The sequence below is a fragment of the Microchirus variegatus genome (genome assembly GCF_963457635.1).
Source record: "Microchirus variegatus genome assembly, chromosome: 12".
In the NCBI taxonomy this organism is placed as follows: Eukaryota; Metazoa; Chordata; class Actinopteri; order Pleuronectiformes; family Soleidae; genus Microchirus; species Microchirus variegatus.
The window spans coordinates 24,681,892-24,699,745 of NC_139813.1; the positions used below are offsets into that span (position 1 = coordinate 24,681,892).

Here is a 17,854-nt window from a genome sequence, read left to right on the forward strand (position 1 = left end):
CAATCCTCCTCTTCACTTTACAACCACACTCTAAACGTCTGCTCATGTCTGAGAGGATGTGACTGTGCAGCCAGTGGGCGTGCGTGCGTGCGTGCGTGCGTGCGTGCGTGCGTGCGTGCGTGCGTGCGTGCGTGCGTGCGTGCGTGCGTGCGTGCGTGCGTGCGTGCGTGCGTGCGAGCGTGCTTGCGTGCTTGCGTGCTTGCGTGCGTGCGTGCTTGCGTGCGTGCTTGCGTGCGTGCTTGCGTGCGTGCGTGCGTGCGTGCGTGCTTGCGTCAGACTGGCAGATGCTGTGAGAGAGATCAGCTGCACAGTAATTCCGTCCACAGGGAAACACTCACACACACACACACACACACACATTGATATGATGACATGATACACAGTGGTTTGTTTTGGTTTTGTGTGGCTTTACAAACCCAGGAAACAAAAAGAGCTTCTCGAGCAGGTGAATTTTCGGCTAAATGAAAATGGGGAAAACACCACTTTAATCCCACCCGTGTTGAGATTAATGTTACCTGTATCTGCTGAAGCATGTTCTTGAGCTGGACCAGGAACTCCTTGGCGTCTTTGGCTTTGTCCGAGACGCCGTTCAGGGCCTGGGAGATCTGACACTGCAGCAACGACAACAACGACAAAGACAAAAAGAGAATAAATGACATTTACTGTATAAAGAGAGACAGTGATTTCAGCACACAAACGCATCACTGACTCGGGAACATTGACGTTTCTGCTGCTGAATCACTGCGAAAAAAAACGCCAGAGGCTTTTTCCTCCACAGACGACGGTTACGTCAGCGCTGAACTCAACGCTCGCCTGGAATCTTCCTGCATTCTCAGATTACATCGTATGATCTCAGAAAGCAAAGTATTCCTCGGCCGAGCCTCTGTATTGTTTTAATAATCAGGATTAAGTGTGATCCATTTGCCCTGATGCACTTTGACAGTGAGCTGAGTTTCTTCTCAAAAAAAAAAAGTATCTCGGAATGACTTGAAATTCACCAACTTAAAAGTCAGCATCACACTGAACAGGGATCTGTTGAAAATATTTGCAAACCTCTTAAGGAATAATTTTGATGAATTTTTGAAATTGTTGAAATTATCCATTTGCCCTGATGCACTTTGACAGTGAGCTGAGTTTCTTCAAAAAAACAAAAAGTATCTTGGAATGACTCGAAATTTACCATCATAATAGTCGACATCACCCTGAACAAGGATCTGTTGAAAATATTTGAAAACCTCTTAAGGAATAATTTTAATGAATTTTTGAAAATCAGGAAATTATCCATTTGCCCTGATGCACTTTGACAGTGAGCTGAGTTTCTTCAAAAAAACAAAAAGTATCTCGGAATGACTCGAAATTTACCATCATAATAGCCGGCATCACCCTGAACAAGGATCTGTTAAAAATATTTGAAAAGCCCTTAAGGACTAATTTTGATGAATTTTTGAAATTCTTGAAATGATCCATTTGCCCTGATGCACTTTCACAGTGAGCTGAGTTTCTTCAAAAAAACAAAAAGTATCTCGGAATGACTCGAAATTTACCATCATAATAGTCGGCATCGCCCTGAACAAGGATCTGTTGAAAATATTTACAAACCTCTCAAGGAATAATTTTAATGAATTTTTGAAAACCAGGAAATGATCCTTTTGCCCTGATGCACTTTGACAGTGAGCTGAGTTTCTTCAAAAAAACAAAAGTATCTCGGAATGACTTGAAATTCACCAACTTAAAAGTCAGCATCACACTGAACAGGGATCTGTTGAAAATATTTGCAAACCTCTCAAGGAATAATTTTGATGAATTTTTGAAATTGTTGAAATTATCCATTTGCCCTGATGCACTTTGACAGTGAGCTGAGTTTCTTCAAAAAAACAAAAAGTATCTCGGAATGACTCGAAATTTACCATCATAATAGTCGGCATCGCCCTGAACAAGGATCTGTTGAAAATATTTGAAAACCTCTTAAGGAATAATTTTGATGAATTTTTGAAATTGTTGAAATTATCCATGTGCCCTGATGCACTTTGACAGTGAGCTGAGTTTCTTCAAAAAAACAAAAAGTATCTCGGAATGACTCGAAATTCACCATCATAATAGTCGGCATCACCCTGAACAAGGATCTGTTGAAAATATTTGAAAACCTCTTTAGGAATAATTTTAATGAATTTTTGAAAATCCGGAAATGATCCATTTGCCCTGATGCACTTTGACAGTGAGCTGACTTTCTTCAAAAAAACAAAAAGTATCTCGGAATGACTTGAAATTTACCATCATAATAGCCGGCATCGCCCTGAACAAGGATCTGTTAAAAATATTTGAAAAGCCCTTACGGAATAATTTTAATGAATTTTTGAAATTCTTGAAATGATCCATTTGCCCTGATGCACTTTGACAGTGAGCTGAGTTTCTTCTCAAAAAAAAAAAGTATCTCGGAATGACTTGAAATTTACCATCATAATAGTCGGCATCGACCTGAACAAGGATCTGTTGAAAATATTTGAAAACCTCTTAAGGAATAATTTTAATGAATTTTTGAAAATCCGGAAATGATCCATTTGCCCTGACAGTGAGCTGACTTTCTTCAAAAAAACAAAAAGTATCTCGGAATGACTTGAAATTTACCATCATAATAGTCGGCATCGCCCTGAACAAGGATCTGTTGAAAATATTTGCAAACCTGTTAAGGAATAATTTTAATGAATTTTTGAAATTCTTGAAATTATCCATGCGCCCATATGCACTTTGACAGTGAGCTGACTTTCTTCAAAAAAACAAAAAGTATCTCAGAATGACTTTAAATTTACCATCATAATAGTCGGCATCGCCCTGAACTAGGATGTCTTGAAAATATTTACAAAACTCTTAAGGAATAATTTTAATTAATTTTTGAAATTCTTTAAATGATCCATTTGTCCTGATGCACTTTGACAGTGAGCTGACTTTCTTCTCAAAAACAAAAAGTATCTCGGAATTCCTCGAAATTCACCAACATAATAGTCGGCATTGCCCTGAACAAGGATCCGTTGAAAATATTTGCAAACCTCTTAAGAAATATTTTTTATGAATTTTTGAAATTCTCGAAATGATCCATTTGCTCTGATGCACTTTGACAGTGAGTTGACTTTCTTCTCAAAAACTAAAAGTATCTCGGAATTCCTTGAAATTTACTAGGATGCGTTGAACATATTTGCAAACCTCTTAAAGAATAATTTTCTCCGTCAAAGCAGAGGAATAAACCAATCTGAGGGGAGTTTTTAAGATCTAGAATCCCAGAATCCAATGTTTCCCAAACGCTCTGCAGTCCAGATTATTTTTCCATACATGAATACTTTATGTGAGTGAGTGATTTCCTTTGACTTTATCTCCGTCCTGCAGCTGCGAGACGAAAAAAATGACGCCGCCATCAGTTGCATCCGTGCGACAAAAACAAAAGGTTAATCCTTTAAGCGCTGCTTCTTTTTTGAGACACGTGTGTAACCTTAAACATCCATTAAAAATAAACCGGTTGCAAAAATACTACTGCATTATATTTTAACTTGTATTCCAAAAAAAATAACCAAGGTGAAACTACAACAGTGTTTGCGGCGTATCTTACAAGCTGCCTGCGCACTGCCCACTGGTGGAGCTTGGAGGTATTGCAGGTGGACGTCAGATTCGGCTAAATCACTAAAATGTTTAATATTTGACGATAAAATGTCCCCGTCTTCTGTCTCTCTCCTCTTCCTCTTCCTATCCATCTGTCCACCATTTACCCATTCACCACAACCTGTCTAGGCACATGGTTCTAATATGGTTTTGAGGTTAAGGTTAAAGGTTAAAGGTCAGGGTTAGGCACTTAGTTGTGATGGTTAAGGTTAAGGTAATCTGAGAAGTTTTAGATTTCCCTCCCAAAAACCAAACGTCTAGATTTGTACAGTAGCACAAATGCAGCATTTAATTAATTCAACCAGGAGACGATATGAAGGCGGACATTTTTTTGTTTCTGTAAATCGTAAATAACAAGGGTCAAAGGTTGACGTTGAAAAGCATCAACACAGACTCACAGGAGAAAGCGTCTCTTATTTAAGTTTATTTTTAATCGTCTATTATTGGATGTTCATCTCCCAGAGGAAGGATCAGAGTCACTCTCTCTCTCTATGAAGTTTCCTTCTTTTATTTCACAAAGGAGATTTTTTTTTAAAAAGGAGGTTTTCTCGAGGCTGAGAGGAGATGACATCATAGATGTGATTTAAACATACAGAATTAGCCCTAAATAATAATAATAATAATAATATCCTTTATGTACAGGATTTAACATTATTTCTTTGGTAGGAAGGAATACAGTGTAGTAAAACACGTTTCTATGAATATTTCAATGTAGACAAATGAAGAAATCAGAATTATGTGAATACAATCAATAATGGAAAATATGAAACAAGGCAATAAATGTAATATTTTTTGCATGTTTGTAACAATTCATACCTCATAGCACATCACCTCATAGGTCAATGTTTGTTATGTCTTGTTTTAAATCGGTCATTGAACTAAAAAAGTCACATTGTGGATGAAATCAGAGTCAGAATAATCACAATTAGATATAATTCCAAGCCCTGTTCTGTGATCTATGAAGCAGTGGTACACGTTTCTACTTTAAAGGTGCATTATGTAATAAATCTAAAGCAACTGGCCATAAAATCCTCCTAATATGTCACAGAGACTCAGGAATAATGTTCATATAACAAACTGAACTCACCGACAACAACAGCACAGACAAAATATTTGCATTAAAAAAAAATATTTTGCAGACTGCAAATCATGTTTTGGCATGTGGACCGCCGTCTACCAATCATTGCAGTCAGTAGAGTCTCAGCTGCCGAGCAACCACGGGTTGCCAGTTACGTCAGAAAACCGAACCTAAAAGACCTCGGTATTTTGAATTTGAATGTAGTAACTGTTTTTGGCCACATTCTTACATATGGCGCCTTTAAGTTGCGGATTAATAAGCCTTTAGTGATCTACAGTTCCACATGTAGTACTAGCGTGTAGCATATATCTGTACATCATTATACATAATTGTTGTTTTTTCCAATAAATTCCAATTTCCATGTAATCTCCGGTTCCACATCTCCACAATAACCACACACACACACACACACACACACACACACTGATCTTATCCGTGTCCACACGTGCTGACCACCAGAGTCAGTAGGCGGGGACACGTGGAGGTCATGGTGCACAAATCAACCCAACCCTTGCGTGGATCTCCTCAGTGGAGCTCCTCACCAACGAGGCCATCTGGCGCAGCAAGCTGTGCTAACGTGTGTGTGTCTGTGTGTGTGTGTGTGTGTGTGTGTGTGTGTGTGTGTGTGTGTGTGTGTGTGTGTGTGTGTGTGTGTGTGTGTGTGTGTGTGTGTGTATGCTAACAAGGGGATGACGGATGTGTCGCACATCCACGTGCCGTCTCCTCCCCCCGGTGCTTCTCCGTGTGTTGAATTCATCAGGTCAAAATTTCTGAACCACATCCACCTCCATCTGTTTTGTCTGCCGCTTCATTTACACCTCGGCAAACCCCTTTAATTCATTCATTCATTCATTCATTCATTGATTTTCACTTTAAACATCACTACTTCTTCTTCTTCTTCTTCAGAGGGGGTGTGAGCACCGATCATGTCCCAGCATGCTTTGTGTTGCGGGTGAAAAGGCACTAACACAAGGTTGTTATCTTTGGTTCCAGGGTTTGATTAGCCGACTAGCATTAGCAACACAATGAAAGATGTAAAATATTATAGTGAAAGTAAGAAAATATGTAGTATAATAATCAAAAAGGATAGTATTGTCGTTTTTAATGTATTCAGATTCAGTAAAAGACACTGTGAAAGATCTCTATTTTTGCATAAAACCTAACAAATAGGCAAGAGAATCAATATTTAGTCGTATTACTGCTATTATTGCTAGTATTTTTTGAAAAAGTACGTTACCTCAATGTATTTTAAGTATTTAAGAGTATTTGTGTTTGAAAAAACACGACCGTAGTACAACGAAAACCAACTCTGAGGTGGTTGTTGTTGACGTTAGCTAGTAGCAGTTATGTTTGTGCTATATTTTGCGATGGAAAACGTAAAAACGAAGGAAAAACATTGTGGATAAAACCATGACTAAGAAGATGGAAGATGAAATTAACTAAGTACTAGCTAGTACTAGCTAGGTATTGTGAAGCTAACTGCTCTGCTAACTCTCCTTAATTACTGCTTTAAGGTCATTTTCCCAACAAATCTTTCCGCTAATTTGATCCATAAACATGATTCTGGCCTAATATGAAAAATGGATGTTTAAGGGGGATTATTGGGTATAAATGTGGTGTTTTTACACATTTTAACCTTTTGGCTACTTAAAGACAAATGCAGAATGATTATAGTTGATTGTGGGATGCTGGTTTTAAACGTAACTTGACATTATTTCGTGTTTACGGTTTGTTTTAGTGTGACAAGTGTTTGTGGGAGATGGTTTGTTCCACCTGGAGCCTGATGGGAGGAGCTGGATCGTCAGGAGAATTCACTTCAGCTGAGTCTGACTGCAGCTGCATCTATATAAACTGGTGACGATCACTCTCACTCCTGGTGTTCACTGTGTTTGTTTCTGGGGTTTTGTTCGTGGGTTTTTTTTTGCTTTAAATTCCTCTTAAAAGAAACCTAGTTTTAGTTAAACTCATACGTGATCTTTGCTCCTTTGTGCAGCCCTGAGCCAAGTTGTGACATAAGCTTCTAAAACGTCAAGATTAGATGGTTTTTTCATTTATTTAAACGGTGAGAGATTCTTTTCAAAGGGAGATTGTGCCAGAAAAGGTGAAATAAAACGATAAACACAACAGAACCAGAGGGAAAACAGTCCGAAACCACTGAAATATAGACGCACAAATATGTCGGACAGCCCTGTTCGCACTTTGTCCTCAAAACAAGTATAAATTAAAAAAGAATCATCATTTTTAGAAGCTTTAAAACTCCAATTTTAAAAAGACTCTACACCACGTGTCAAACTCGAGGCCCGGGGGCCAGATGTGGCCCGCCACGTCATTTTATGTGGCCCCGCGAGTGATGAATTGGTCTTAAAAATCTGTGTTAAAATAGGTCTGTGCTGCTTTAAGGCGTGCGTTATACCATAAACTACATTTCCCACAATGCAATGGCGATTGCGCCAAATAACCTAAAGTTATTTAGTGATATGTTACGGTGTAGTTAAAGGCGCCATATGTAAGAATGTGGCCAAAAACGGTTACTACATTCAAATTCCAAAATACCGAAGTCTTTTAGGTTTCGTTTTCTGACGTAACTGGCAACCCGTGGTTGCTCTGCAGCTGAGACTCTACTGACTGCAATGATTGGTAGACGGTTGCCAGTAGACGATTTGCAGTCTGCAAAATATATATTTTTTAATGCAAATATTTTGTCTGTACTGTTGTTGTTGGTGAGTTCAGTTTGTTATATGAACATTATTCCTGAGTCTCTGTGACACATTAGGAGGATTTTATGGCCAGTTGCTTTAGATTTATTACATAATGCACCTTTAAAATGGCTCCAAAGGTCTTTAAATTGACGTGGAGAAGGAACTCCTGACTGTACCTGGAGGTATTTCAGTGCACCTTTAACTTTATTTCACGTTATATTTGGTTACATTTATTCTGTATGACAGTTACATCGTGGCCCCTTTGAGGGTGACCATGACGCTGATGTGGCCCTCGGTGAAAACGAGTGTGACGCCCCTGCTCTACGCTCAGAGAACCCACGTCTAAATTCGGCTGCAGTCCCGACGGCGCGTCGTCCCACAGTGAATATGACGACGTCCGAGTGTGACGCGTTTGCCCTGAAGGGAAAAAACCACCACCAGTGTGTGACGAACCAGTCGAGTTTGATTTGGAACAAAAGAGAATGAAGTGAAAGACGATAGAGAATAAAGAGAATTCATCTGAAACGACGTTGAATGGCGTCTGAAACTGATTCAGAAAACTGAATTTCTTTCTTCTTCTTCGTCCCCTTGACCTTTATTTGCGCCTCCTTTTCATCACTCGTACAAACGGGAGTGTCATTTTTCTTTTTGGCCGCAGCAGCACCTTGTCACGGTCAAGAGCCATTATCTCGTTATCTTATTACAGGAAGCTTTTATTCAGTCTGCGACATTCACAGAGACACCAGTGACTTTCATGGAGGCTGAGCTGATGCTGAGTCCTAAAACTCAAATATTCTGATTATTTTGCAATTGCAGTACGATTCATAATCACTACAACTTCTAATTTTTGTATTTTGACTGTTTTTTTCAATATAAAATATTAAAAAAATCATAAAAAATTTCATTTTTTGGAGTCTGCCAAACACAATTCCACATTTTTAGCTCTGTTGTGACACATTTTGCTATTATTAGAGAAGAAAGAATGACGGTAATGTGTAAAAAAAAAATGTGTATGTTATTGAAGCTGGCAAAAGTATGTTACCTCAATGTATTTTAAGTATTTAAGAGTATTAGTGTTTGGGTTCTCCCAGGAAAAAACACGCCCGTATAACGAAAAACCAACTCTGAGGTGGTTGTTGTTGACGTTAGCTAGTAGCTGTTGTGTCCGTGCTATGTTTTGCGTTGGAAAACGTAAAAACAAAGGGGAAAATTGTGGATAAAACCATGACTAAGAAGATGGAAGATGGAATTAAAATGGTTTACAGATGCTACAGTGTGAGCTGGAGCTAAGTTGGCAAATAAAGGGCGAGTACTAGCTAGTACTAGCCAGGTATTGTGACGCTAACTGCGCAGCTAACTCTCCTTAATTACTGCTTTAAGCTAATTTTCCCAACTCTTTCCGCTAATTTGATTCATATACATGATTCTGGCAATTATATTTAAATGATAATGACTTCATATAGTCAAACAGAACCAGTGGAAAATATATTTATATTTATATATATATATATATATATATATATATATATATATATATATATATATATATATATATATATATATATATATATATATATATATATATTCATTATCACACATCCTTATTTCAGGAGAATATTCCATCCATCGTCATAAAATGTCACTTTAAGCAACCAGAGCAACATTATAGTAAGCGTAATGTGTAAATAAATTCATGAAAACATCTATTTATACTTAATACATTCATAAATGTCTGTTGTTTCTGTCTGTGAAAACTAAATAAAAACACCAACAGGTCGTGGTTCTTTACCAGAATTAATTTTAAGATCATTTCCATCACACAAAATCCCCCCAAAATTCATGATCCAAACAGGCTCCAAAACCTCATCTGTATTGAGGTCAGCGTTGGAAAGACCTCCAGGTTAAAGTGCCACTGGTTTAAAGTGAGAATCTACTGATGTACTACATGTAAAAAAAATATCTAAAAATACATATATAATGTATGCATATCTTTTTCCTGCATGAAGAGTTGCTGCAGACGGTGTTTCCTCTGTTGCTGTGGACAACAGAAGAAGAAGAAGAAGAACAATAGGAGGCTCTTATGTGTTTGGCCGACACCCTGAAAAATGGCTGATGGCGACGCTGACCTTGTCAAAATGATGCCCAGGGGACACGGAGAGGAGCAGGGGGAGGAGCCGAGCCCCTAAACCCCCTCTTTTACCTCCATCCTCCCCATTTAATTTCCTCTCATTTGCATTTATAAGCCGTTATCTGTTACACCGTAACATTTTCCACCTCTGTATTTGTGGTTTTGAATGTGCTCTGACATTAAAATAAACATGTGTACATGTGGAATCAGAGCTGAGACATCGCATAATCGCGTTTTTCCTGTAAAAAACACCTCCACAAACTCCACACTGTGTATATTTTTTTATCTTCTAATTTTACATAAAATAAATCTACTGTTTTTGTTCAAAATACAAATTATTGAATGTGTATTTACACAATTAATATTCTCTCTCACACAATAAACAAATATCAGCTTTAGGTTTGCTCTTGTAATTTTGAAGCTAACGTTAGCATGTGGCTATAAATGTATGGCTGCGTGGTCAAATTTGAGCTAATGATGTGGTACATGTTTTAAGCTAATTAATGGGGAACATGTTTTTCCTTGAATAATTTGAAGCTAACTTTATGTGGCTATAAACTTATGACGTGTTAAAGTTCAAGCTAATGTTGGAACACAGGTTTTTCTAGTGTAATTCGAAGCTGATATTAGCATGTGGCTATGAATGTACGGCTGCATGGTCAAATTTTACATGTTTTTTCCAAGTCTCTATTAGCATGTATTACAGTTTTAAGCTAATTAATGGGGAACATGTTTTTTCTTGAATAATTCGAAGCTAACTTTATGTGGCTATAAACTTATGACGTGTTAAAGTTCAAGCTAATGTTGTAACACAGGTTTTCTCATGTAATTTGAAGCTGTTATTAGCATGTGGTGACGTGGTACACGTTTTGTCCAAGTCTCTATTAGCACCTGTTACAGTTTTAAGCTAATTAATGGGGAACATGTTTTTTCTTGAATAATTTGAAGCTAACTTTATGTGGCTATAAACTTACGACGTGTTAAAGTTCAAGCTAATGTGGAACACAGTGTAATTTGACGCTGATATTAGCATTTGGCTATGATTTAATGTCTGTGATTTAAGCTAATGGTTTTTCTAGTTTAACATTAGCACGTAGCGATAAAGCTCTGGCTGTATTTTAAGTTCAAGTTAATGTTAATGTTAAGGTTTTTGAAGTTGTCAAACATTAGCACGCGGCTCTAAACTTATAGTAATTTGAAGCTAATAGTAAGTGGCTATGAATTTATGACTTTATTGGACATTTTAAGCTCAGGAACACAGACCTATAACGCAATAAATGTAACCTGCATTCAGTTTGAGTTATCCTGTCCATTAAATGCAATTATTATCATGGTTTACTTCTAGTTAAACCTTATAAATAGATATTATAACTGTACCATATAAATGCTGCTGAAATACTTTAATCAGGTAAATAACTAAAGAGCTTTTAAACACAGCTGAAAATGCTGTATAAGCTTTTTAAGCCTGTATATGTATAAAACAAAAAAAAATCAATATTTATGGGTTTGTGCTCCTTTCCACTGCTGTGATTGTACGTATTGATTGATTTGCAACCTCTATTTCATGTCCGGCACATGTTTCGTATTCATAAAACACTTGAGCCGAGCGTTCCCCGTGGCTTTTATCGACCGTAAAATATTTGTTTTACCACTTTATTATTAAAGCAGAGGCAAAAAATAAAATCTCCCAAGCTACATTTTAAGTGCTTTTTTAAGCTCTGGCGAGATGTTTCACAGTTTAACTCAATACTTTTATCCCCACAGGAAGAGAAATTCCTCCCCGGTCGCCGTCTCATGTAGTAATAATAATAATAATAATAAACCATAGCTGTGATCAGTGGTTACGGCCAGAACGAGCTCCAGGAGGAGAAAGTGAGCGTCACACTTTATCACCCTGACTCTTCCTCACAGGGGGGAAGAAAAGAAAGTGCAACGGCAACAAAAAGAATTAAGAGCATGCAGTTGTCGTTGCCGTCGTCTTCCTCCTGATCAATAATTGATCAGGGCGTCTTCCACATTAATAAATGCAGAGGTGGAGTAAACTGCCAGGGGGCGTAATTGTCGCAAAAGCAAGTGCAAATTACGTTTGTAGAGGTTATCTGTTACGGGATTATCGTCGCGGCTGCTGTGCAAATTTACCATTTTCTTTGCTGCTGCAGCTTCTGTGACAGAAAACGTTAGCGACGCTGACAAACGTCTGTAGATAACGCTGGCGTTTCACGTCCTAAGGAATGAGCAGCCACTTTGTAACCATGGCGACGATGCTCGTTCTTCCACGAACTGGCGTTCCCAGCTCTTCTCAGCGCGGAGGTCTGGCATTAGCGGCGACCGGGCGACCAGGAATAGATCACACACAAACACACTTCCCACACTCGCGTTTGGACTATATTTGACGACACACACGCACACACACACACACACACACACACGGCCTGAGTCTGTGCTGCGTTACACAGTCAGAGGAGATGAAGTGTGCATTAACCTACATTCAGAGCACAAGTCCAGCAGCGCAGCCTTTAGTTGTTTCACGTCGTGTCGCGTTTGTGCGTTTTTCCTCGTGACGCTCTCGAAAAAAGTGGTCTCTCTTTTTTTTTTTGATCCGGGCTTCCTTGTTAGCCAAAATCTGGCGACTAAAACAAATAAAAACAAGCTCACAAAACCCCCCGACATAAGATTCCAAACACTGCCCTACTATCTTATTCGTTTCATAGAAGAAAACCTGCTGATTTGGACGACTTCTGTGTCCTCTCTCGATCCTGTGGGGTGCCACAAGGCTCAATCATGGGGCCCCTTCTGTTCTCACTGTAATGACTGTAGAAGTTGATGTAGCTGAGGAATCATCATATTGAAAATAGCATGACATGTTGTGTCACTGTTATGCGGATGACTGCCAATTATATATATATATATATATATACAAGAAAAGTGCCATATAAATACAGATACAAATATTTACCATTAAATTGACTAATTAGTGCTGCTAGTGTACTAAACATGTACAGGATTAAAGAAAACACTGTTTTCAGACGTGTCCTCCCTTATCTCGCAAGTTTTACACGTAAAATTCCAAAATTTGTATCTGGATCATGACCAAAATCTAGTAATTTCTTCCTTGAACCATAACCTACGTAAGATTCCAAACATTGCACTACTATCTTATTTGTTTCACAGAAAAAAATCTGTTCCGTATCCTCTCACAGCTCCTCTCTCGATCCTGTGGGGTGCCACAAGGCTCAACCCTGGGGCCCCTTGTGTTCTCACTGTAATTACTGTCGAAGTTGATGTAGCTGAGGAATCATCATGAAAATAGCATGACATGTCGTGTCACTGTTATGCAGATGACTGCCAATTATATATATATATATATATATGAGAAAAGTGCTATATAAATACAGATACAAATATTTACCATTAAATTGACTAATTAATGCAGCTAGCGTACTCGACTAAAGAAAACACTGTTTTCAGACGTGTCCTCCCTTATCTCGCAAGTTTTACACGTGAAATTCCAAAAATTGGTATCTGGATCATGACCAAAATCTAGTAATTTCTTCCTTGAACCATAACCTACGTAAGATTCCAAACACTGCACTGCTATCTTATTTGTTCCACAGAAAAAAATCTGCTCATTTGGACGACTTCTGTGTCCTCTCTCGATCCTGTGGGGTGCCACAAGGCTCAATCCTGGGGCCCCTTCGGTTCTCACTGTATTTACTGTAGAAGTTGATGTAGCTGAGGAATCATCATGAAAATAGCATGACATGTTGTGTCACTGTTATGCAGATGACTGCCAATTATATATATATATATATATGTGTGTATACACATATATATATATATATATATATATATATAACTAATTAATGCAGGTAGCATACTGAACTTGTACTCGACTACAGAAAACACTGCCAAGGCCACTCAAGTTTCCATGACGTGTCCTCCCTTATCTCGCAAGATTTACACATAAAATTCCTAAATATGTACCTGGATCATGACCAAAATATAATGGTATCTTCCTTGAAGCATAGCCTATATAAGATTCCAAACCATGCACTACTAGGTTATTCGTTTCACAGAAAAATCTCTGTTCATTTGGACGACTTCTGTGTCCTCTCTCGATCCTGCGGGGTGCCACAAGGCTCAATCCTGGGGCCCCTTTGGTTCTCACTGTATTTACTGTAAAGGCTGATGATCGCAAGGTTTTCTCTTGAATTTCCTAAATCTAGATCTGGATCATGACCAAAATCTAATAGTTCCTTCCCTGAACCATAACCTACATCGCAAAAAAGTTTAATCCTTTTACTTTCTTCAGTCATTTTGCTCAAAGTCAGACAAAACAAACAAACTCAGCCAAAAAAAGAAAACATAACCTGTGAATTCTGTCATCATATTGAATAAATCGCTGCAGAGCGACTCTTTTTCAATCCAAATAAAAAAAACACGAACAGAAATAGTCTGCGCCACAGGATCACAACAACAACAACAACAACAACATCAACATCAACAAACACACACTTGTCAAAACCGCCACAAAAGAGACAAAGTGTTCACTGTCAATTATTAAATGAACGAACAAGACAAGGAAAGTGAACACATGCACACACTGTACGTGTCGAAAGGGGAATAATTAGAATATTTATATTCTTTCCCGATGCAGAATCACCTCAATGACATCTGCAGATTTAAAAAACCTTGTGGTTCAACAAAAACCCAGGAGCAAACGTGGTGAAATGACAGCAGATGTTGTGGAGGAGGAAGAACATAGTGTTTCCACTCGTGATGATGATGAATAATATTTGGAGTTTTCCTGAGTTTCCTTCCTTGTGTTAGCGACTACACCAGAATGATCCACATCCTGTGCAGCCTAAATATGAGCTGCACACACACCCGCACACACACACACACACACACACTGACCATCTGCTCGTCTGCACCACTCACTCATTATCTTTTTCACTTTGCCTTAAAGTCATCATTCACCACACACACAACTAACTGATCTACACTCTTAGAAATACAAGTGCTAAGTAGAACCATACATCGGCCTGTCCTCATAGGAGAACCCTTTTATAAAGATTCCACCTGGAACCCTTAGTGTTACCAAGAACCCTTTTAAAACCCTTTATTCAGGAAAGGGCTTTTAAAGGGTTCTCTGGATCCAAATGGTTCTTACTGGAACCATTAGTGTTACCAAGAACCCTTGAAAAACCCTTTCTTCGGGAAAGGGTTTTCAGAGGCAAATGGTTCCAGGTAGAACCTCAGCCCTTGTAGAAGAACACTTTTGGAACCCTTATTTTTAAAATAAAAGAAAAAGTGCTAAGTCGAACCATATAAGGTTCTTCGGCTTGTCCTCATAGGAGAACCCTTTTGGCTACAGGTAGAACCTTTTTATAAAGGTTCCACCTGGAACCCTTTTGGAGGATTCCACCAAGAACCTGTTTAAAACCCTTTATTCAAGAAATTGGTTTTAAAGGGTTCTCTGGATCAAAATGGTTCTTACTGGAACCATTAGTGTTACCAAGAACCCTTGAAAAACCAATTGTTCCCGGTAGAACCTCAGCCCTTGTAGAAGAACACTTTTGGAACCCTTATTTCTAAGAGTCTTAGAAATAAAAGTGCTAAGTAGAACCATATAAGGTTCTTCGGCTTGTCCTCATAGAACCCTTTTAAAATCCTTTTATTCAGGAACGGGGTTTTAAAGGATTATCTGGATCAAAATGGTTCTTACTGGAACCATAAGTGTTACCAAGAACCCTTGAAAAACCCTTTCTTCGGGAAAAGGGTTTTCCAGAAGCAAATGGTTCCAGGTAGAACCTCAGCCCTTGTAGAAGAACACTTTTGGAACCCTTATTTCTAAGAGTGTACACTCTTATAAAAGTGCTAAGTAGAACCATATAAGGTTATTCGGCTTGTCCTCATAGGAGAACCCTTTTGGAGGGTTCCACCAAGAACCCTTTTAAAATCCTTTATTCAGGAAAGGGGTATTAAAGGGTTCTCTGGATCAAAATGGTTCTTACAGGAACCATTAGTGTCACCAAGAACCCTTGAAGAAAAAACGGTTCCAGGTAGAACCTCAGCCCTTGTAGAAGAACCCTTATATATGTAGAAGAGTGTATTTAAATTCTCTTCCTGTAAATCTACGTATTTCTCTACGTATTCTTTCTTAACTTAATCTACATTAATGTTTATTGATCCTGCGACAAAAGCTGGATGATGAAATATTGATAACAACAAAATAAAACCTCAATAAACTGATGTCGTACGTCGTTCAAACACAATTTGACCGACAATTTCTAACAATATTGTGTCAAATGTTTCTTTAAAAGGTCATTTACTACGACACGTTTATTACAATATGTCCAAATAGTAGTTATTGCTCCAGGTTTGAGTCCCTAAATCGAGCCACTTGAGAGCGACCGCGGCCTAAAGCGCGTGAACAGACGAGCGAGAGCGATCGTCCTCAGAATGAAACGATCGTCCTCAGTAAACAGCGGGCGGTGTTTAGATCCTCAAAACCTCCAGGCTGTGAATTAACTGTGATCAAAGGCAAAGAGGCGACCAGAAAAACTGCAGGGGTGTAATATTTGACTCACTCGCCGACAAAACTGTGCTTATTTTCTCCCCGTGTTTCTCGCCGATAATATTCAACCTCAGCCTGTGCCCTCGAAAGCTCTATTTGGTTAAAAGAAAAAAAAAACACGGGAACTGATGATTTAAATAGCAAAGAACGTGAAGAAGCGCCAAGATTTCACATCAGAGGGCAGTTATAATGAGGTTTGTTTTGCACATTTTCTGGGTTTCTCTAAAATATTCAACATTAGCTCAATTATATTCAACACTATTGGGTTTAAAAACACCTGCATTTATGGCATTTATTGATTATTTATCATATGAAACACTCTAAATTGATCTTAAAGTGCAGCAGAATCATGTCCTTTCTATTTTATTTATTCATATTTAACACAGAGAGAGAGTGTGTGATGCCAGAGCTCACTACTCTTCTCTGAATGGAGCCAGGTCACATGGTTTTATGCATGTGTGAACACGAGCGTGTATGTGTGTGTGTGTGTTCTTGTACTTGCGGCATACTGAGGACCAGTGAGGGTTTTTAACCAACAAAGTGAGGTCATTTTTACGGAGTGAGGACATTTTGGCCGGTCCTCACTTTGTTTTCATTTAAATCACTTCCTTAGGTTGCTATAACATGCTATACTCAATTTGTTATTAATTTTTTAAAATTTTGGACCAAAAATTTTTGGTCAAATTTTTTGTTTTTTTTATTTTGGACGACAGAGTATAGTATGATGTTTTTGTAAAATTTTGGACCAAAAAAAAAAAAAAATCTAAAAAGTTTTCCAGCCGTTTTTGCTCTGGGGCTCCACCTGCAGACATGTTATGGTACTGCAACCAGTAGTTCTTTGTAGATGTCATTCATGAAGTAGATATTTGTAATTGTCTTGATTTATAAAGTGGAAATGCCGGTCCTCAGTATGCAGCAAGTACAAGAATGTGTGTGTGTGTGTGTGTGTGTGTGTGTGTGTGTGTGTGTGTGTGGGGGCGTGCGTGCTTTAAATAGACCATGTGTCTTCTGCTCGGCTGATTCATAGCAAACTGGATCAGTGGGTCTTCCCTCAGTGAAAGTTCATCCACAGCCTCCACGTCGTGGCTTTGATGACAACAACAGTAAAATACCAGTAAATACAGTATAAAATATTCATATTTTTTTACTATTGTTTTACATACTACACACACACACACACATACACGGCTCACGGTGACGTTCATGGCGGCCATTTTGTGAGGTCAAAGTTGTTCGTTTTCAGGGCGCATGCGAGTTTACTGTCAAACTAGACTGAAGGAACTTGACTTAGTTTTTTATTGACTTAAAATACTGTAAATATTACTTTATTCCCTTGCGTGTTAAGTTTAGAGAAGCAGCTTCGAGATGCATTCAAGAGACCTCGTAAATGTCATACACGTTTTATAAATGCAATTATTGACAAATAATTAACAAGTTTTTATTTTTTTTTAATATATTGCAAATAGTGATTTATAATCCACATATCACGGTGACTTCGCCATTTTCGGCGGCCATTTTGTGAGGTCAAATTTGTTCATTTTTAGGGCGCGTGCTACTTTACTGAAGGAACTTGACCTGATACGTCTTTTATTGACTTATAAATGTATAAAAATGTATTCCCTGTAACTGGTTTACTTAAGTTTAGAGAAGCAGCTTCGAGATGCATTCAAGAGACCTCGTAAAGTTCATATAGGTCGTCACTGGGGTAGAAAGATGCAATT

General features: G+C 38.3%; 1 protein-coding gene across 1 annotated transcript in view; it reads right to left on the reverse strand.

Moving 5' to 3' along the window:
• The window catches only part of trim67 (tripartite motif containing 67), a gene marked incomplete at both ends in the record, with an annotated part of 44,474 nt that overhangs the window by 19,757 nt on the left and 6,863 nt on the right, over positions 1-17,854 (reverse strand). The window contains one exon of the mRNA XM_083899184.1: positions 516-611. Within this exon, the coding sequence (XP_083755310.1) occupies positions 516-611 (96 nt within the window). The remainder of the gene's footprint in view (positions 1-515; positions 612-17,854) is intronic.